At 38.8% G+C, this 22,613-nt stretch overlaps 1 protein-coding gene across 3 annotated transcripts in view; it reads left to right on the top strand.

The window, feature by feature from the left end:
- RUNX1T1 (RUNX1 partner transcriptional co-repressor 1) overlaps positions 1 to 22,613 on the top strand; it is a 112,453-nt gene that overhangs the window by 45,818 nt on the left and 44,022 nt on the right. For all 3 annotated transcript variants that reach the window (XM_040546451.1, XM_040546450.1, XM_040546452.1), the window contains 3 exons: positions 16,593 to 16,730; positions 20,546 to 20,787; positions 22,493 to 22,582. In XM_040546451.1, the coding sequence (XP_040402385.1) occupies positions 16,593 to 16,730; positions 20,546 to 20,787; positions 22,493 to 22,582 (470 nt within the window). The remainder of the gene's footprint in view (positions 1 to 16,592; positions 16,731 to 20,545; positions 20,788 to 22,492; positions 22,583 to 22,613) is intronic.

Genomic DNA, 22,613 nt, shown 5'->3' with positions numbered 1-22,613 from the left:
AGATAAAACCTGTTTGGGACTGAATTCATTAATAACATAAAGCAGTGCTAAAATACTACACTTTTTTAGAATCATATGTATAGCTCCAAGCAATCTTTGAATCAAAAGAGTCAAAGAACATAATTCTCTAGTTTAAAATAAATAAATAAATAAAAATCCTATAAAGTAATTTGCCTGTGTGCCATTTACTCAGTTTAATACATTGATTTAAAATGAAGCCCTGGCCCCTACCCTATCAATAGCTGTTGAATTGTGTATGTCTTCTCTGAAAAGGTTTCAGGCTTGGTGAAAGAAGGAGTTCAGTTCAGAGATCTTTAATCCAGTTTCTCTTTTATTGAGTTGCACAGCAAATATCACCCACTGCCCCTGCCCCCTAATTCTTCTTTCACCAGTAATACTGATGGGGAAATATGTGCTGCGCTGCTTATACATAATTTAAAACAATCGTGCTAGCTTTAAACCCAACGTCTTTCTTCATCTATCATTTATCTCATGATGTTATCTTCTATACTCAGTCCCCTTCAGTAAGCACAACCTGACGCGTCTTGTGGCCTTTGCCTTGCGTGATAAAAAAGATGGAAAAGATGCTCGGCACCACCTGGTGAAGATGAGGCAACCCGGGAGAGCGGTGCTGTAGGAGCAGGTGACTGATGCTGAGAAATGTGCCAGTCTGGGGACACAGCTGAAGGATTGTAGTGGGGAAGGGGGAGGGGACGGGGAGAAAAAAAGAGCAGGAACATTAATACATCTTCCTGAGGTTTGATGGGACATATACTGCCTACTGTTCCATCTGGTGCTTATGATAGCATGGCATATTAGCATGCTGCAAGTTCATAATGTATTCAGGGCGAGAAAACACCACTTGCATACCAATTGAGGCGTCCTCTTTCTCAGAGCTGCCTTTGAATTTCAATGATGTTTATGCCTTCTAAGCCATGACTGAGCTGAGCATTTCCGCTCCTGGAGGAATAGCAGCAGTAAGGGACTCTTGCTTGTGTGGGCTTTCTTTCTCCTCTCTTTATATTTTTTTTCTCTCTCTCTCCTTTTTTTTTTTTTTTTTTAATTAGTTTCTTCCTGCTGTCTCCTCCCAATTTATTTTGTGGCGGAAGTTAAAAGACAGGTTGAGGTTTTGGTCTAGCTAATGACATGGCTTCTGTTAATATTAAATTAACTTTTGTTTTAAGATATGAGTCTGTTGTCTTTTTGCTCATCTCAAAAGGCTTAAATGTACTTTTTTATGACATTTTGATGAAATTACTCTAAAAGCAGTGTCATGAAGCATTTAAAATATAGCACATTGCAGTTCTGCTTTATATTCAGATTTTCTCTGTTACTAAATTAAAGACCAAACAATACTTCGAATTCTGCATTTCATGGTGAATTATTTGGGCCCTGCCTCTTCAAAGATTTGATTTTGATTTGATATGTGCTACCATAATAGAATAAATATCTGAAGCAGAGCAGGCATGTAAGACTTTGTTGTACTGAGGTCTTTTTATTGATTCCTTGCAGGAAATGTGTAGATATGTTCATTTTATTTCTCCCTACCCTGTCCTCTTTGAAACTGCAAGGATTGACACTTGACTGGAGACAATCTAAAAACTGCACCATAGAAACCCTTGACTGCACATTTTGTTTCTGAACTTGTCAAAGATTGTGATCCTTTTATGGCTCAGTGCTGTGAAATGCTCTGCAGTCCTCCTTCCAGTAGGTTTTGGAAGCGTGAAGTTTACACACAGGGAAGGATATTTGATGTAGGATTTTCAAGGTTCTGGAGTAAATACAGGGTACTAGTCCCATTTGCCTCTGTTGGTGACTGCGCTGCTAAACCACTTCACAAATTTGTGAAGTTCTACCTGGAAAAAGAAGACTACGCTTGCTACTCGAGAAGGCAGAATAGGAAGGCAGTATCTCTGGTCCAGACCTGCTTAATGAGTGCAGGTGGTGTCTGGTCCCCTACCTGCACAGCTGGGCTCTTGCTCCTTCCCAGAACTGACTGTGGTTTGAGGCTTTAGCTTAATCTTTAAAGTGTACGACTGTCATGCTAATACAATTGCAGTAAAAATGGTCTAGTTAACACTTTGAACACCTTCGCTTTAATTTAGTGTCAATTCACTTGATTACTAGAATAGAATAAAAAAGAAAAGATCTTCCAATAGTTCTGATCATTTCTTTCAAATATATCCACCCATGGCTTTTATAAATATATATTTTCGGGCAGCCATTTAGCCACTCTTGCATAGATAAGAAATGAAAAATGCATTAGTCATCTTGACAAAGAATAAATTGACTTCTTTCGGTTCACTATTTCAATGTCTTTTGTCAGATGGCTTAAGAACATTCCTTGTTTATTGATAGTGCATTTAGGCCTAGATATTAATGTCTTGGCTTAAATGCTAATTATTTTTTTCTTAATACGTTCAGAAAGGCTAATGTTATTGAATAGGAATGTGGAGGAGGTAGTGTGGGTAATTCAAGCAAGTTTAGTCAGCACTTACAAGATTCTTGAAATGTTTCTTGATGTCCTACAGAACTGTTAACATCTGCACGGCTTGTGAGAAGAGCCACATTTATTACAGCTGTATGCTAGCTAGAATGCAAAAGAAAGGGGGGGATCTGAGTTAAGAATGAAGCAGCTGGCTTTCAGCACAGAGATTTTACTCTCGTTACAGACCATCAGTAAACTCTACTTGGACTCTTTTATTTCAGCTTCCGCGACATGGCAGGTTGAAGGCTTGGGGGAGTAGCTATCAGTAGATATAGTCCAACAACATACATAGGGTTTAAAAGAAAGCAAAATTTTTAGATAAATAATCACAAGTGAAGTTCAGTGTTACTAGGAGTTGTTCCAGTATGACATAACATGATGCAGAGCATGTGTTTAAAGTCTACATTTGAGAAGACAGGAAAAAAAAAGGGGAGGAGGGGGAGGAGGATAGATTTTTTTTTTTTTTTAACAATAAGAAAAAGAAACAGGAGATCCCAGGCCTGATGTAATATGTAATAATATTTTGGTGTGTTTGCTGAACTTGCTTTTTTCTGTCTTTTTGTGCTAGAAGAAAAAGTGGGAAAAGAATAAATATCAGAATCCCATCTTCTGTTTCACTCAGAAATGCGTATTTCAAGAATCATTGTTTTTTGTGTCCAAGTTTGGTCCTTCCCCTCATCCTCCATTTTCTTCTCAGCCACTGAGATAGATTTAAGCCCAGACTATGCCGATATCGTAGCTATTTGTTAGTTGTCACAATCTTCATTCATTTCAATTAAGATCAAAGATTTTTGTAGCTTTGTTTTCTCATTTATCTATTTGATGTGAATGAAAGCTGGTATTTCTTTTGTTCCCAATGGTTTATATAGCTTGGTGTGCTTGCTCTTACCTTTTTTCTCTTCACATTTTAAACGAACCTATTCTGATCTTGCTCCGTTAACTCCTTTATAACATGTCCAAGCCTGTCACAGTATGAGTGCCAGGGTCTTTTCCTGTATCTCATACTGTTTCTCAACAACCTCAGCAACTGAGGCAGCTGCACATATGTATTCCTGTTCCATATTGCTCTCCTTATATAGTGGTTTTGAATAATTTTCTAATATTTTCTAATACAAAACCTATTGTGTGTTCAGTTATAGTGAAAACAGGAACAGTTACCCATTAATATAAAACAGACATTGGGGCCAATAAGGACCTTTGTGAAGAAGAGCATCCTGTTGTGAGAACTGTTGAGGTATCTTTGTCTACTAACACTTTCTGTTGTTCATACTGTGATCTATAGCAGACGTCCATTGCGATAACCTTCTCTGCTTTTTATTCCTTCTATCCAGCCTTAGACTTTTCACTGGTACACTCCTCATCATTTAATTATAGCATATAGCATTGTAAGAGCACTAACATACAATTACTGCCTGCTCTTCTTTCCATTCTGCTGACACCACAGCACAGGCAAAGCAAAATTTTTAACATTTCAGTTATGAAAATCACCACGTCTGATCCAGCAGTGTTCACCACCTCATACCTTCTGTAGCGATGTTTTTAGTTTCTCAAAGTTTATTTCCACTTAGTCCTGTGGAAACACATTTTATCTCAATTTTGGGCACAGTGTTGGCATTGAACAGAATTATGTGCAAAACAGAGTAGCTCTGTAAGTCAGAGCTCATAATCACCTCTGGAAATGACCTGTTAAGTTTCTAATAGGTCATTTGTATGCACAGTTACTGAAGCTACTTGCTCTGTTGCAATAATTATGAAAAAGATAATGGATAGGAACTCATTTGAGGACAAGTATTCATGTTAACTGTTCAGCATTTCATCCAGGTACTCTGATTTTCTTTCTCTCTCTCTCTCTCTCTCTTTCTCTCTTTCTCTCTTTCTCTCTTTCTCTCTTTCTCTCTTTCTCTCTTTCTCTCTCTCTTTCTCTTTCTCTTTCTCTCTCTCTCTCTCTCTTTCTCTCTCTCTCTCTCTCTCTCTCTCTCTCTTCCTTTCTTCTTTTCTCTTCCTTTCTCTTCCTTTCCCCCTTTTCATAATTCTGGAATTTTCCTTGGATAGTTGTTGTAGTTCATTGATCTTTTATTGCTTCATACATGTCCAAAGAAGTTCAAAGCTTTCCAGAAAACTACTGAAGTGTTTTACATTTTTTGTTCAAAGTGGAAACCATAAAGAAATGTGTCCTCACAGGAGATCCCAGTGAAGTCAGTATCTTTCTATGCATTTGAATTGGCTCTACCATTGGGATTTGGCTTTCTTACTGGTATTTGGTGCCAGAAGGATGTTTTATACAAATGTGTGAACTGCCCTAGTAGGGCTTTTTTCATTATTATTTCTGCCCTGTTTCCAATTTAGTTTCTTTGACTTGCTACAGATCTGAAGAAAATCTCAGTGTTTGTTCAGTTATGTGTGTTTTGCTTCAATAAAGGAATGGTGTTAAGTTTTGGTGGAGTATTTTCAAATCCATGTATTGTCATATGGCTGTAGCTCTGTGAGTACAACCTGGGTACCTGGACATAGTTCGTGCTATACTGTAGGCATCCAGCTGTCTGATGTGCCACTTGCTGCATTTCACTTCTTGAGTATTTCCTATAGAAAGTCATCTTCAAAACAGGACTAAATGTATGTGTAGGGGTGTATGTGTATATAAATGAAGGGGGGAAAGAGGCATCTGTCTCTTTGGCTGGTGTAGCTATATCACAATAGGAGGCACTGAAACTATTCTTCTGTTGCAACCAGTACTGCCCAAGGTCATACTTGAAAATTTGCTTTTAATTCAGTTACTCTTTTTGGGGGAAAAAAAAAAAAAAAGTTTATAGCTAAAATTTGGAGAGAAATGCTTGACATTAAGTTTGGTACAGTGGAAATGGAATAGTACATACTGATGTATACATACAAAGTATCATAACCTTCCCTTCATTTATTGTGTGGTTGAGGTTAACTTTTAAATGATAATGGAAAGAACTTTTCTTAAAGTATCTTCCTTTTATTTTATGAGTACCGTACCATTTATTTTTAATTTTCAGCACCGAATCGGTGAGCTCATGGCACAATATCGGCTCCCTCTGGTGGTCAGCAGTCACCTGGAACAATTTCCAGTGACTGTTAGCCATAGCCTGTTTCCAGCCAATGTTTCTCTGTTTTACGTGACACCTACATGGCCTCTGTGAATGCAGAAGATGAATCTTGAGACTATTCCCCCCATGTAAGCAGACTGCTGTGCCGCCCTCTCAACCACCCCCTGCTTGACTATATATATTTTTTTCTCTGTTGACTATTCTTTATTTTCTCATAAATATGGCTCCTCTTCTGGTTAATCTGCTTCTCCGTGAAGCAAGATACATAAATCCAAGTAGACCCAAGGGGGCTGTTGTCAGGATTGAAGGCCAAATGTACGGTGAAGACGTGTCTGTTTCCATAGCACAGAGAGAGTTAAATCTGCTTTTCATAAGGATAGCATGTACAAGAAAACGTACCACATTACCAAGGGTTAAGTGCATTCACATTGAACATTCAGAGTTCAAATGCATCAGACTTCTTTACTTTGTCAATATTTCTCTTGCACTTGTAGCATTGAGTGGTTTCTCTCTGGTGTCCGACTTCCTGCCCTGCAGTTTCCCCACTGTTTAACAGTTCCTTCAGTGTACTTGAGGATTTTATATATATATATATATTTTTCTAAAGCAGAATTTAAAAAGAAATATCATGGTAAGTATTTTTATATACAGAATTAAGTAAAACTTGATTAAATATGCATATAAGTGTAGATGCACACATATAAGTACATCTATAGAAGTAAACCACAGAAGTCACACCAGTCTGAGAAGGTCAATGTTAGAGTGCTGGGTTGGAATTTTGGTTTTGGCAGGCTTGATGAAAATGTGGACAGGTTCTATAAATGTAGAAATCTTAGTTTCTATGTGTTTGTTGAATAAAGCAAATACATTTCATTTGAATCTGCTGGGCATGAAGTGAAGCGTATTTTGTACAACTGTCAAACAATACTATGATATCTGAAATTGTTTTAATATTTTGTTTGTGTTTTCTGTAATAGTTGTTGATTTTTTTTTAATTCATGCTTTAGCTGAGTGGGTTTTTTTAATTATTATTTTTTGCTGTCACTTAAAATTCAAAAACAAGACTAAGACTACTGTGATGGTTTAAGATCTAGAAAAGTTGCATATAATTGCGTGTCCTCTGTGAAGCCATCTCTATTGGTTTACCTGCAGCTGTTTTCTGTATCTAAAGTTAAGAAGATATTCTTGACTCTTTTAAGGATCGGGGACTAAAAGGCTAACCAAGCACCTCTGTTCCTGGGGGAGCTAACCTGATGTCTGTGACAATGGGCATTTGTGTGAATTCACTGGCTGGAGAAGGGGGGTTAGGCTGGTTTTATGTTGGTGTGATGAACATAAGTTTCTTCCTTTCCCCTCCTCCTTTACATGCTTATATTATTACTTCCTATTAATATTTAAGTATGCATGTGATATATTAGGGCAGCCAATTGATTTGAAATATACTTTTGCTAATGGTAACCTTTGTTTTGGTTGTGAGCTCATTTGTCAAAAAGTATTATCACCTCGTCAGTATTTCAGATGGAAAGTCTCAATTTCATGTGAAGTTGATGAGAATCTCTTTCCCCCCTCCCATTCGCCCCACCGCAGCTTTCAGGTGTGATCCAGTGCCCCAAATAAAACACAGTTGTTGTGACATGCAGCATCCAGGAGAAACTGGCTTGTAACTAATAATGAGTATTTTCTCACACTCTGTCTAGACAGTCAGTCATGTAAACACAAGATGTCTTTAATGGCATCACTTGATGATGTGAAATGATAGTCTTCCAGAGCATGTATTTCCACAGATGCCGAAGTACTGATTAGGGTAATAAATTGCACTATGTAGAGATTGTCACCATATAATACTGAGAGTCTTTTCTCCTATAGTTCCACTTCTCTGTCACAGGTAGGGGTAGTGAGAGAGTAACAATGGCAGCACCCAGAGGTTTGGGGGGGAAATCTGTTTCAGCATATATTTTTTACTGATGGATTCATACCTGTCTTGGCTTGCTGAATAGAAAAAAAGAAGTTAGTGTGCCTGGAGGCAGACTTAAGCTAGATGAGGAGCAATGACTCCCATGCACACCAACCACACCTTAGAGCACTCTGAATACCTCTGTTTCTCAAGAGGCAAAAGTCCTAAATCTCTATGGAAATATTTGAACCATCTGTTTTAGCAGCTTTAGGAGTTAATAAATTAGAGGCTCTAACTCTTCCTTCTTTTCAATGATTACATACGGAGTCTCATTTCCTAATTTAGCTATTGATGTTAGATGGCAGAAATTAAGCATCCTTCCTACAACTGCAGTGGTATTTGCTGTTGAGAAGGAGTTCATACTTTGGCCACCCATCTGATCTGTCTTATGGATAAGGTCTCATTCTCCAGGCCTACACACATGGCATAATAGAGCCAACTTCACTGTTTGAAATATTGTTTTTGTTGAAAATACTGTTTGAAAACAGGGAAGAATTAAGTTCCCAGATAGAAAAAATTGTGCAGTCTGATAAAATGGGAATTTCAGAGCTTGATCTACCAGGTGAGTAGTCTGTCCTGGAGTGGCCAACATTTATTGATACCCAACAGGATCTTGACTTGTGTACAGCATATTCCTCACGAGCAAAGAAAGATGTATATCCGTTACCTTCTCAGTAGTCCCTATGTCATTTAGATGCCTGACCATGGAAAATGTCACCTCCTATGCCCGTGTATCATTCCTATGCGCATAAAAGAATTCTGGCCTGTTTTATAAAAATAAGTGAAATTTTTTAATAGTACAGCTGCAAAAACTTTTTTGCTGGCAGAATAAGTTAACACCTAATGTTGTCCTGAATCCTAATAAGTTATTTTAGATAACTTTATCTACTCTGAAATTGTATTAGAGTCTTCGGTTCTAGTTAAATATAATGGAATCCTGGTATCAGCACTCTCCTAGGACTTCTCTAGAATGAGCACAGCTATGCCTTAACACTCTGGTGTTTTTTACTACTGCATAAGTGCATTAAAATGGGGGGAGGGTGTCATACTTATTTTGCTTCAGATTTTTAGCTGTGTATAATAAACTATTTACTGTTAATTTAGGCCCTCACAGACTTTGGATTAAAAACATGCTTCTGAAGAGCAAGTCTGGAAATTTTAATTGGCGATGGGAGAGCGAATGTTTTATTCTTAATGCTGGTGGGACTGACATGCCCTATATATGGTGGAGTATGTAAGAGTGTACAAACAATGCCAATTTGATGCTGATGGTATTTGAGTTTCTCAGGTATTAGTCTGACTTCAGCTGTAGTTTATCAAATGACATGCAATCTTGACAGGGATATGTCTTCCAGCAAAGCTGGTACAAAAAGGAATTGAATTACTGGTAGATGAGCCTTTGGGAAGCCACATCCAAAAACTTGTGTGGGGTCCTCTATAAAAAATAAGAGAAGAGAAAGGAGGGCTTGCTGTTGTGGAGGAGTTATCATCACACCTGTAGGGGAGGCCGGGGAGTAGACTTGGCCAATGGTTGTTCTGACTGTTCTTTCTGACTATTCTTTTTGTTCTTCATTTTGCTTGCCAGGAGGTGGTGTACACCTCTTCTTCATTCCATTTGGATCTCAACATTCAGTGGTCTGGTTTTGAAATTGTTTTTGTTACCTAAAAGAAAATTTCTCAAAACAACAGTTCCTAGTTTGGTAGCTTGTCAACAGAATAAAGTAGAACAGGTCCAGGAAACAGGAGTTACAAATATAGTATTTTGATAATGATTATGGAAATACTAATTTATTAATTGCATTAATTATACATACATATATTTATAAGCATTTTTATGACTTTTGGTGTGGTATTTAGAATAAATCTTCATTGTCTTTGTCTTAAGTACAGGCTGAGGGATAGCAGGCATTCAGCTATGACAAGGAGGCTTTCCATGGCGTACTGGAAATATAGGGCTGCTGCCACACTTTGGCCCTTATTTTGCTTGTCTGTTCTTACTAGAGTATTTCATAAACTGTTATGGTGGTAGTTGATCTACATTTAGGATGTATTCTTCTTCCCTACATTGCTTTTTATGTTCAAGCAATTTTATATGGTAAAGCCAGGGAAGGGAGAAGGGTAAAAGAGGTGTTTAAAAAAAGTGCAATTCTGATATGATTCAGTTTTTAATTATTAAATAACTAAAAGCGAATTTATGTTAGTTTTGGAACTGTCAAAACATGTCAGATTGTTGACCGAAAGGAAAACCAAATACTTTTTTTTTCTTAAATGAGATTATATGGTAAGCCAAGTTGGTTTCTTTCAGGAGAAAATAATATGTCCAAGCAAAGCCAAGCCATAATATTTTTGTCTCAGCTCTGACATTGAACTCATGCAACTATCTGACCTCAGATGCTAAGCCATGACACTGGCACACGTTTTTTTGGATGGCAACTCACCCTAGATATCTGAAACTAAAAAGAGTGCTTCTGCTTTTTTGTCTGGGTTGTCATGACAGTAGGGCCAGTCAAGTTACCATTATGGATGAAGAACAGGATGCAAAGCATAGTCCATCATTCACCTAGTTTTCATGATCTATAAACTGTTTCTGCTTGAATTGGGCCATGGTATCACAAAATTCCCTTTCAGGTTTTGATAGACAGAGTGGAGATTGCATTATTCTCATTGCTTTTTTTTAAAGCACATCTGAAGAAAGTTCTGATAACTTAGCCTGAGATAACTTTAGTGAACTCCCAGGATGCAGAATTTCTCCTCACTTCTGCATGTTAAATGAGAAGAAATGGATAAACTGCATATGCTTTAATTTATTTTCAATAATAACTGGTGATATGAAAAGTTCAACTATCTGAGCGGAGAATAACTAAGATAAGACTGTAGCAAAAGTTGTGAGACTGCTGTTGCAAAAGGGTCATCATACGAGCTTCCTACCAGTAGTGTAAAAGCAGCAGGGAAACGTTATGTCATCTTGAAGACTTGCCTGTGCGCTTCCATCATTCTCCTCGTTCACATCAACATTCCTTAGGGGTAAAGCTTGTAGGGGTGATGTTTTGTGACAGAAGATGGAGTCTGACTGTCTGAGCTGCTTACTGAAGCTGCCGTTTTGGGAATTGTGCAGGGAGGAAAAGCTCTCCACCTGAAATCAGGAGATGTTTTATTTCTAGGCAGATTCTGTGAATGCATGTGGTGCTGATAGGAAGTTGCATCCATATTATATCTGTTTGAGGGCAGTTGTATGCACAAGGGCATCCATTGTGTTAAGGTTCTTGTTTATTCATTACAGAAGAGTCAAAAAGGCTAAGCGATGAATGGAGTGAAGGCTGACCCAGTTTCAAACAAGTCTGAAGTGTGCTTGACTTGTTGTGATGTTGTCCAAGTGTTGTGTTTTATGGCTGCATCATAGGACTTCCAGGTTTTCCCAGGTGTATGGGCTGCGTATGCTATAACATATATATTTGGCTAATACAATGCTTATAGCAAACAAGACCTTTTCAGCCAAAGCCAATACTTTGCAATATAATTCTCAGTAAACACGACCTGAGGCATCATTCCCTGATCCTCATTTCATTGTCCTGCTGTGGGCAGTGGCAGGACTGTGAGGTGCAAGGCCACGAACATTGCCTTCTAGTGCTGGGGACACTGTGTGCCTCAGTTACTGACTTCAAGTGAAAATCTAGAGAAGGGAAGGTTCCTTGCTGACCATAGTGTGATAACATTATGGATGGAAGAGCTAATTGTTCATCTTTGATGGACTGATGGGTCTGTCACCAGGTTCATCGCTACTTGGACTCACAGTCTTTAGTTATTGGCTTGCAAATTCCATGCTGTCACTCTCAAAATGATCAGAATTAGTCCAATGTCATCTAGGTAACCATCCTCGGTTTTTAATGCCACAGATTTATGTCTCAATTTACATAATTTGAGTGACAGGGGCAGGTTCTAATCCTGTGTCACATGCAGGGTTTGTACTTTCTGTGAATTTAAAGGAAAAAAGGCAATGGGTTATTCTAATTTGGCATTTTTTTATTTTTATTTTTAATGTGTTGGCACAGAAGTAGTAAGTACTGTACAATCAATATGGAGCTTCTTTTAAGAATCTTTCATGCCTCAATATACATCTGGAACTATTTGCACTAACTAAAAGTAAAATAAATGCCACAGCATATTATACCATACTTTTTTTCATTTAAAAAAGGAAATTGAAAACACACCGCTCCTAGAAATGCTTGACATTGAATTGGCTATTGAAATGGTATCAGCAAAGTATTTATATATTCCATATTTTGTTCCATACATCAGCTTTCCTTGATGCATTAGACTTGGAAGCATGCCACATGAGCTGAAATGTTGCCATGTATGAAAGACCGCCTTGTTTTAAAAATGGACTAAATCATTTAAGATACAGGAAGTACAGGAAATCAGTTTGAATACATGCACATCTCTTTTTGCCCCTGCTCTTGCACGTTTTACTTTGTCTCTTCCACGTTTGCCTTCAGAAATTGGCTGGGCTTACGGTAAATATCGGTGCTCACCTAACAGCTAAATAATAGTGACAAAAATAACTCCTGCCATAAAACCTGAATGAATGACAAGAACAGTACAGTTTCATGAACCAAGAAATCCACAAAAGAAATATCATAATTTAAAGTTGGTTTTACAACATTCTTTAATTTTAAATGGAGCAAAATACTTCTGTGGTAAAGTCACAGTTCTTCACTCTTTGCTGTAAAAGAGATTCAAGAATGTATATTTCAAAAAAAAAATCCCTCCGCCCCCCCCCCCCCAATATAATCCAAAGCAAATGCAATAGATCTCTGCATACTTGAAACATATTTTCTGAATTTATTCTAAGTCTCTCACTGCACCAGAGGGTTGTGTATATGGATTAGGACTAGCCCATTATTTCACCATCTATCTCCATCCTGAATTGATTGCAGCGAATAGAGAAGAATGAAATGCAGATGTCTCCTTTTCCCTTTGGTTTGGAGTACCTCTGGTTTCAGCCCCATTTGATCAGAACTGTGCTAAGGAGTCCAGCTCTGTCACTGCTTAGAGGGTTTCTATGGAAGAAGTCTTTGCATCTGAAACAAGTTATTCTCTCTGTGTATGCAGCCTGTGCTCTGAAAGGGTTGATGTGAGATTCTGCATGTATGAAACTTTCTGTCATATCCCTGCTGAAACTTTGTCATGTCCATTCTAATTCAGGATTACTTGAAATGCCAGATTCCAAGGGCAAAAACAACCAAAAAAAAAACCCCAAAAAACAAACAAACCAAAAAAACAGCAAACTTTAGAAACAGCAGAAGCAGCTTTGCAAATGGGGAGTTCACTTTGTCACAAAAGCATAAACATGTTTGGAATTCAAGAAATTAAGTCATTTTAAGAGATGGTTCTCTTTCAAGTTTGTCCAAATTTCAGGCAAACCTCAAGGTATATACTCCTATTTTTCAACAATTAGAGTAAAAAAAAATTTTTTTTAAATTAAAATTGTAATCATTTGTAATGAAGCTGGGGTTCTAGGCTACATATCAGACGTTACCATCTTCACAAGCTCAGGTCATAGGGGCTGGGAATGCTTTGTCAGCCACAGCTCTGCTTTATGCTCTGTCACCGCTCCAAATGAAGCTGGTGAGGCCTCCAGGCTGGGTGGTAGAGTAGAGGTGGGTGCAGAGCAGCAACATGCATGTCCTGCTGGCTCCATAGTGCCCTCAGAAGCTGAGAACTCTAAAGAGGGGAGATGTAAATTAGAGGTTAGGAAGAAATTCTTCACTCAGAGGGTGGTGAGGCACTGGCACAGGCTGCCCAGAGAAGCTGTGGATGCCCCATCCCTGGAAGTGTTCAAGGGTGGGTTGGACGAAGCCCTGTGCAACCTGGTCTCATGGGCGGTGTCCCTGCCCATGGTAAGGGGGTTGGAACAGGGTGGGGTTTAAGGTCCCTTCCAACTCAAACCCTTCTGTGATTCTGTGACTCTGCTGTGAAGGCAGGGAGCAGATAAATACCAGCATAAAGGGTCCTCCAGGAGTTTTGCTACTGAAGAGGGCGGAAGGGTGGGAAGTGAAAGACTCCAATGGAGCAGGCTGTTCTCCTGGTCTCCTGGCCTTAATGTGGTGACTTCAGAGCACGTGGAAGAGCTTTGCATTTTATATTGTAGTTCTTCAAAAGACCTCCCCCTTCTCCCCCTGCACTGTAAAGATAAGCTGGTACCTTGATTAGAAGTGTTTTGAGGTGCACTTAGAAGCAGCCTTGTATCTCCTTATAGAAGGTGGTGCCACAGACAACCAGAGATAAATCTGTCTACCATCGTACAGTAGCAGTGTGTGTGTTAGGGCTTCGCAAGGGGGAGAGAGGGGCTAATCAAAAGTCAGTGGCCTGTAGCATTTGTTCCCCTCCCCCCATACAAAAGAAAGGTAATTAGGAACAATCAAACCTAATGTCAACAGATTTATATGAAAAGTACAGGGGTCTGTGGCTAATTTCAGCGATCTGCAGGTCGGGTGGCAGACACTGTTCGAGGGAATAAAAACCAGTCAGAGTGCAGCAGAACGACAATCTGCAAGTGGAGGGCCAAGCCCACACACTATTTCCCACTATAGTGTTCCATTTAAGTAACCAAATATTGCCAGCTTGTTGGAAAAGCCTTCCCCCTCCGATCTGAGCAGACCTGAGCTCTGGTATGCAGCAAAGTCGGGGAGCAGGAGAGTTGCAGTTGGTTGCGATACCGGGCTCGCTTTTAGGTATCAACAGCTGAATTGGAGGATACAGCGTGTGCCTGCTCCGTGTGAGCAGCAGACTGCGAGCGGAGTTCGATTTCTCTCACTCTTTCTTCCACCCACCTCCGTCTCCTCCCTGCCTGTGTCTGCGCTCCCACATGCTTCAAATCTGTGTACCTGGGCTGCCTTCCTTAACAGTTCAGCGTGAGTGTTAGCAGAATGAAAACCAGATGGACCAGCAGTTCCCACTGTTATCTCCCCACCAGCTCTGGCAAGCCTCCCTTTCTCTCTCCTTTCTTGGCATGGCAGAAATATTTTCCTTTATTTAGGAGGGCTCGGGCTCACTGCTGTGCCTCTTTCCCTCTGTTGCAACATGAGCTGAAAGCTATTTATTCCCTTGTTGCTGAGGTTGGTTGAGGTGAGTGCGAGATGAATTCAGCTATTAAGGAAGCAATTAACATTTCAAGACTAGTTTTCATAGTTCTTTATATTAAATGAATGGCTTGTTGAAGATATAGATTTAAGTGCTTGAGTATAGCGATATGGAAAGGATATTTGTATAGAGTATTTTTTAAAACTTACTTTTGTTTTCCAGCATGTAATAATTTACTGTTGCTTGATTTGCAAATCAAAGCTCACCTGCCTGTGTAGAAGCCTTAATATTTAAGCCAGTCATTTTGGATACTGTTCCCTACACTACTGAGGTTTACTAACCTTAGATCAAAACTTCAGATCCTTTACTACTGTTTCTGTATCCCCCTCATAGCATTTTTGGGGTGTTTCACTGTTCATCATTCCCAAACGTGTGTGGCACTTCACACACTGAATGTCTGTATCATACTTCCTTGGTTTCAAGCAACTGAAGATTGGTATCTATCATGTGTTGTTAATTTTTACTTTTTTTTTTCCTTCTCACTCTCCTGATAATTAAATGCTCTAATAATTAGGTGCTTTGAGGCTCTTCAAAACACACCCTTCCTTCATAAAATGTGTGCACAGCATTTCATTTCTCTTAGTGTCTTGCAGGCAAAACTTTAGATATATGCTTTTTTTTTTTTTTTTGGGTGAAGTTTGTACAATGTTAGAACAAAGAATACCTTCTCAAAGTTGAGTGACAGAGTTTATAGAACATTACTGACTTTGCTGTTGTCTTGAATTGAAATCGCAGATTAATCTACTACCTCACTAGCAGTGACATTTATTTGTTTTGTAAGATGGTTTAATGGAGCTCATGAAGACTTGTATAGGACAGTGCATAAAACAAATAATCCTGACCCTGAAAGAAGGGATGTCAGACTTTAACTCATGCCTGTTAAAAGCTAAACTTCACCTTTACTCAAGATGGCTCACTAAACTGCTGGTGTGAGTAGGGCAGTCTTAATTTTGCTTTCAGTTGATAAATGTCGTTTTGCCCATTCATGATAAATGAAACATAGGGGTTTGAATGTTTTTTTATTTTTAATATTTATTTATTTATTTATTTATTTATTTATTTATTTCCATCAATGTTAACATAGAGGTGTCCAGAAAAATGTTTGGATAAAAAAAACTATTTCTGTAGCTTCTGTATCAAGTATCTCGCATCTTTAGATCTTTACTTGCAAGACAACTGTTAGGTTTTCTGCCTGTGTTTGCATTTGTTGTTGTTTTTAATATCTTCCAGGTTTTGAACATTAAAGTTCATACTGTGTAGAGGTGCAAACTTAGAAATTTGATGTGTTTTTTTTTTTTTTTTTTTAAGTCGATATGAATGTGTGGAGATCGACTTACCGTTTTGACATGTGTTTATTTTTCTTGTGAATGTGAGAATATCCAAGGGGAAGGGTGGTAAAGTCATCCAGGAGGCGCGCAGTATTTAACATAAGTATCTCTCCTTATTTACGAAGATGAGCAATGGAGAGGGTGGCGGGTGTTATAAAGAAGATACATGACGAGCTGGCTTCGACCAGTGTCCTTCCTAATATTCTACCTCTACTAAAGAGCTTCAGGTTTTAGTTCTGCAAGAGTTGTCATAAGGGGATTTATTACCTTCCTGTCTCTTTGTCTACTTTTTTTTTCCTCCTGGCTAACGTTGAAGGGAGGTGGCGTTATTGCAGCTCCAGGAGTGCTTGGGAGGTAGCATCTGCACATGCTGGAAATAAAAACAAAAGATAATGCAGCACCACTACAAATGAGGTCTTACCATCTGTGTTACACCTTCTTAAGTAAGGTTCAGATGATGTAATTCTGAAAGAGCACACTGGAGTAGATAATCAGGTGTAATCTTTTGCGGCAGATGCTGCAATGGCTCACTTCCTGCGTTAGCTTTTAAACTTTTTTTTTGGAGTGGATGTGCTTGGGGAAATAAAATAGTGTGTTCATGTGGTGTGTTACAGATCGCACTGAGAAGCATTCCACAATGCCAGACTCACCTGTGGATGTGAAGACACAATCCAGGCTGACGCCTCCAACAATGCCACCTCCTCCCACTACCCAAGGAGCTCCAAGAACCAGTTCATTCACGCCCACAACATGTAATTAGACGTATTTTCTTCCTTTTCTTCCATATTCTTTCTTTCTGTATGTAAACAACCAAAGTTTTGAAGGGAAACCTGTATGACAGGGCTGCAGCAGCATTTGATTATACTGCAATATGTAATTAAGCACAACTAAGATCACAACAGGTAAATGTATCTTTAATTTATTAAGACATTCAGCTCAGAGTTGTGGTAATTTTGTTGATAGCTTGGCTGCAGTGTCAAAGAACAGCGAGAACTAATTTTCTATGTCATTTATGCTTAGATCAGTCCTGTGAGAAGTAAGGGAAACTTCCTTCTTGTCTTGTATGTATGCCATTCTTTTGTTTTGTTTAAAGGATTCTGTTCACTTTTGTATATAAACTTCGGTAGTTATTGTTTAGGGCTTTGTGGTTTGTTTATATATTTAAAGTGGGGGTTATTCATAAAGAAAATACTTCATCCCACTAACAACTGAATGCAGAATTTGGATTTAAGTGCTACAAAATTTCTAATTAGTATGGATTAAAAAAAAAAATCCTTTTATTGTTTTGTCTTGAGATTTCTAGCTTGTGACCACTTCTCTAAATCACTCAGGGATGGATCTCTGTCTGTTTGCTGATGTAAACACACAGGAAACTCTACCAGTCTTGGTGGAATTATTCTGCATTCGTATCAGTGTAACTGAGATTTAAATCTGGCATGTTGTCTGGACTATTCTTTTCACAGTCACAAAATGATCCACATTTCTCTTACCAAGATTTAGCTGCAATTTTTTTGGTCTCTTTTATATGCCTTGTAATAGTATAAACATGAGAATGTGTTTACATTTCACATTTTAAATAAAACAGTTTTAGAACAGTAGAATACATATGCCTAAACAGCATGAAGGCAGCATCTTCTATTTGTCTTGCCTACATTTTTTAGCCCCTTGCTGCCTGTTAAATGCCTGTTAAATGCCTTACCTAAAATTCACCTCTATGCAGGAGGCCAGCTGGAAGCCTTTGTACCACTTATCCCAGTGAACCCTGTCCTGAGGATTTACATTGAACTTAAACAGTGAGGAGCATTTGTGCCAGCTCTTTGCATAAACTCAAATTTAACCCAGTGACCCTGATCCTGCAAGATCTGCTTGTTTTGCTTAACTCCAGCACCTGAATCATCCTAGGAACTGCTCTGCTCTAAAGTTAAACTGTTTGTAGGTTTTTGCAGGATGGGGCTCTTGCAGGTTAGGCTTTTCTGTCTAATGCACTTAGCACGGTTCAGGATGATCTTGTAGGATGATAAAAGGAATGAGACAATGTTCTTCTTTAGTCTTTCCTACAGTTCTCAGTGTACTCATTAGATTTCTGGATATTGTTGGAAGGTGTGTGAGCCATAGCTCTTCCCCCCCACCTTTAAATGAAGACTAAAAGTCTAAAGATCTAATTTTAAATGCCTTTTACCCTGTCAGATTTTGGAGTTTGGCCTTAGCAGTTCCAGCTTGTATATAGTAAACAGTCACTTCTGTTTGAGTGTCTGTTACACTTATTACTACTGCAGTGAGAATGCCTGTAGGCTAAGAAGAGCATACTTGTTTTCTGGTCAAGAGTATGCTTGTTGTTTGCTTTGTTTTAGACTATTAAAAACTCTTAAGATATATTAGTTTGTTGAAATTTTAAATGCTAAATTCTATTTTATTAGTAACATGGTTATGTTTCATAATAACATAGATGTCTTTGACAGTTGACAAATTCAGACATTGTAAAGAAAGAGAAAAAATCATTAGTAGTGGATGGGCTATTACAAATAAAAATTGTTTTAGAGAAACTGCATTTGAGGAATATTTCTTTATCTGTTCTGTTGAGGGAGAAATTTTGCCTGCCTTTCTCCTCCTCATCTGTCCTAGGGAATGAACTTGGCTGTTCTCTGCTTTCTTGGTCATAGCCCCATCACCTTCTGCCTAGAACAGCCCAGGAACAGCGACTGAGTTGCTGGGTTGTGTCAGGCTAGAGCAGGACATACTCTTCCCACTCCTCATTTACTAAGCTCATGGTATGATAACTTTTGTCTATACTAGTTCCTTGCAATCACCATGTATTTGTTTACTCAGATATCTCACTCTACTGCAGTGCACGGAGAGCATGGCTTGGAGCTTAATTTACAGAGACCAGCTTTTTTTCTACTTCTGCATTTTCCATTTCTTGTTTTCCCTAGCCCATGCAACTAGAGTAGGCAACCAACATCTAGAATAAAAAACAGCAGAAACTAGGTAGCCATTCAGATGGCCATTTTCTCTTCTACGTCCAGAAACGCACTGCAGTCACAAGGACAAAAATGAGGGTTGTGATAATCATTTAAATCTTGTAATAAGTGTCCACCCTCAAAAAGGAGTTGCTATCTAAAAATGAAAATGACTGTTGGAGGAAGTGACAAATACAAAAGGGATGTTTGGTCATTAACAAACATGGAAAGTTCTTTAAGTAGCTAGCTTGTCATGTTTTAAATAGGAAGCAATGGAGGCTATTAGCACTATACATTTTTGATTGTAGATAACTTCCTGATTTTTGATGTTTTTTGAGATACAGTGATCTAAATTCAGGTCGCAGTGCTTTGGAGGAGAGAAACAGATTGCACAAGTGAGTGGTATTAAAAAAAAAAAAAAAAAAAAAGAACAGAAACCAGCAAATTTGCCCAGGGCAATGGCCAGCTGAGTGGAGCTGCTGCTGGGTACAGTCCTGTGCTACTGGCCTATGCTTGCAAGTGCACCGGTGCATTTTTATTTGTAGGAAGCCATCCTTTTTCTTGCAGCTCACTGTCAGTTTGGCTAGTCAGACTCAAGCAATTTCAACAGAGTGTGTTTGACTGTTACTGTTTCAAGTAACCTGGGTGGAAAAAGATGTCCTTGGTTTGATTCTGTGCTCTCTTCTGGAGTGTGAATAAGAATTGAACTAAAATAGCTGCCAAAAACTGTCTGTTGTTGTCTTCAGTATGTCTGCATGAATCTTGTTGCCATAAATTTTGAACACTTAGTGCTTCAGATAGTTATTCTCACAGCAACCTTACAACAGGAGGGAAATGCCTTCCTATCCTTTTTAGAGATACGGTATTGGCAAATGAAAAGCTGAGTGATTTCCTTCTGGTCTCTGAGAAGTCTTCTCCTGAAGCCCAGCTTCGTGCCCTAGCTGCAAGGCTTCAGGCCACAGCAAGCGTGGCACCATTTGTACCTGCACAAACAACTTAGTGTGCTCCATATGTTAGCAGCTAGGAAATCTGTATCGGAAAAAATAACCTTCTCATTGGGTGGTGTAAGGTTAAAACGTGAAAGTCCTGTTTTATAAACACAGCTGTCAGTTGTGTGTACAAAACACAAGTAAAAATATTCAGAGATAAACTGAGGCTTCGTGAAATATGTCTGCACATTTTTTCTACCCCAAAGAGCAATTTTTTTTTGTTCTCAATCATATATGCGCTTGTGCTCTTTTCTGTTTTTTTTTTTTTCCTTTTTTTTTTTTTTTCTTTCCACCTCCTCTCTCTCTTTCTCTCTCTTTTTGACATCCTCTGACAAAAGGCTGATAATCAAACAATGCTTTTCAGGACCTGGAGCACTCTGGGGGGCTGTGTGACAGGCAGCTACTGTTACTTCCAGTCCGTACACTGTTCAGTACCAGATACTGTAATATAGATATAAACTGCAGTGTCATTCTGTCAAAAAGTCTTTGATTGTGCAACTTAATTAGTTTTAAGGTCAAGCACAGAAAATATAAGCTGATGGATTTTCCCCCCCGTCCTCTCTCTCTCTCCCGCTCTGTCTCCCTCTCTCTATTTTATCTTCCCTTCTCTTTCTCTTTCAGTAACCAATGGCACTAGCCATTCACCAACAGCGTTAAATGGAGCTCCATCTCCTCCTAATGGCTTTAGCAATGGGCCATCCTCTTCCTCTTCCTCTTCTCTGGCTAACCAGCAGTTACCACCAGCTTGTGGAGCTAGGCAACTCAGCAAACTGAAGAGATTTCTTACAACCTTACAGCAGTTTGGCAATGACATTTCACCAGAGATTGGGGAGAGAGTGCGTACCCTTGTGCTAGGACTTGTGGTAAGCAAAAAACAATGATATAATAACTGTTATCTTTTTCTCTCCCTTTCCCTCCTTTATGCTTGACATGTTTATTATACGCAAGAGTGGGTCACATGCACTGCATATACCATACTTATATATACCAAGTGCCGTCTCTTGCCCCAGAGTATGGGTCTTGACTATTTGGCTACAAGTGGCAGCTGTTCTCAACTGGGTACAGACTAGAACGGTACAGTATTATGCCATAATGATGTGAAAGGGTTTTTGCTCTATACTGGCAGCACCCCTGATGTAGACACAGCTTGAATTACATAATACAGTTAAATCTGTTTTGGCTTGCCTAATTTAGTTGACTGGGGAAAAGAGAGTGCCCCTATACATATAGCAGCAGAATACTGGTTAAAAGGAAGAGCTGAATACACGCTTGGACTGTGGTTACGCAGTGGAAAACCTTTTCTCAGTATTCATTGAATCCCGTGATGAGGGACCTGACAGTGTATTGATGCTACTTAAGTCAAGTTATTTATAAGATTATGTGATTATATGTCTGAATGGTAATTTCAGGTTTTTCTTATCTACAACCGTCAGGTTGGGCTGCTGTTTTATTGGCAAACTGTTGGGAATCTGGCCCAGGATTCTTTTTATTCCCATTAAAGTCCTTTCGCTGCCAGACATTGTTGTCTCCCATGTATCTCCTTCAGTAATAATTACATGTACCAGGAAAATACTGTTGCAGTGTTCTAATTTACATCTGTTCTGAGCAGCTGCAGTTGCCATTGCCTTCATTTGGAGCAAAGACTGCCAGCACTGTTTAGTACTAGGGCTCAGGTGCTCTCCACTTATATCTTCACAAAACACTACCTGAAAGCAGTAAGACATGTCCACTTGAGTCTGTGTTAGAAGGAGGGATAATGTAGGCAGTAGAACTTCAGTAAGTCCTATTCTGTGTTTGCTTGCACATCCAGAATATTTATTTAATGTGTTTTTGCTTGGCACATGGTTCTCTGTGGAAATATGAACTAGTAAAGGAACTAAGGACACCTTTGGGTGCATCTACCGGCTTTTGATTTTCAAATCAAAAGTTCTTGCCCGTTGTTCTTTACAGTTGGATTTCTACCTCGCTAAACTTCATCTGAGCTCCAAGGAGCAAACTATGATCTCTTCCTTGGGAATGTTCATGTATCATTATTCCCGTGGTTAAACCAGTGCAAGGTGTGGTCTTCGTGCCTATGCCCTCAGCCACAAAGTAATGGCTTCCCTACACAACCTACCAATGCAATGAGTAGGACATATTAAACAATTTTCTTAGTAAGTATAAGAGGCAAAGTGCAGTTTTCCTCCTCAAACAACAAGGAAGGTGTGTATGTGCACATTACCACCTCTGCACTGGGAACAAAAATTCAAGAGGCATCAATAGAAGAAAAAATAAATTGTTGAGAAAAGCAGCTTTAACTGGTGTTTGACATCTGAAAGCATTTCCACGCTTAGCACCTGAGAACTTAAACTGTACTCTAAGCAACAGTCGCTGAATGTCTGAGATACTGGTGGTTTCCTTTGAGTATTTAATAAGGTAATAATTTAATAATGTGGCATGTTTTTCTTTATCCTCTTATCAATATAAAGAACAACTGATTAAGCAATTTCAGAGTGCTTTGGTTACTGTTTCTCTTGCTTAGTGTTTTCATTATTTTGTCACCAAGAAAGAATTTTTTTTTCTCAACAGAATTCTACTTTGACAATTGAAGAATTTCATTCCAAACTGCAAGAAGCTACTAACTTCCCACTGCGACCTTTTGTCATCCCATTTTTAAAGGTATTGCACAGTTCAGTGATCTGGAAAGTAT

This window comes from Cygnus olor, chromosome 2, assembly GCF_009769625.2.
Source record: "Cygnus olor isolate bCygOlo1 chromosome 2, bCygOlo1.pri.v2, whole genome shotgun sequence".
In the NCBI taxonomy this organism is placed as follows: domain Eukaryota; kingdom Metazoa; phylum Chordata; class Aves; order Anseriformes; family Anatidae; genus Cygnus; species Cygnus olor.
Note: the sequence above shows the minus strand (reverse complement) of the source record. Positions and strands in the feature narration are given on the sequence as shown.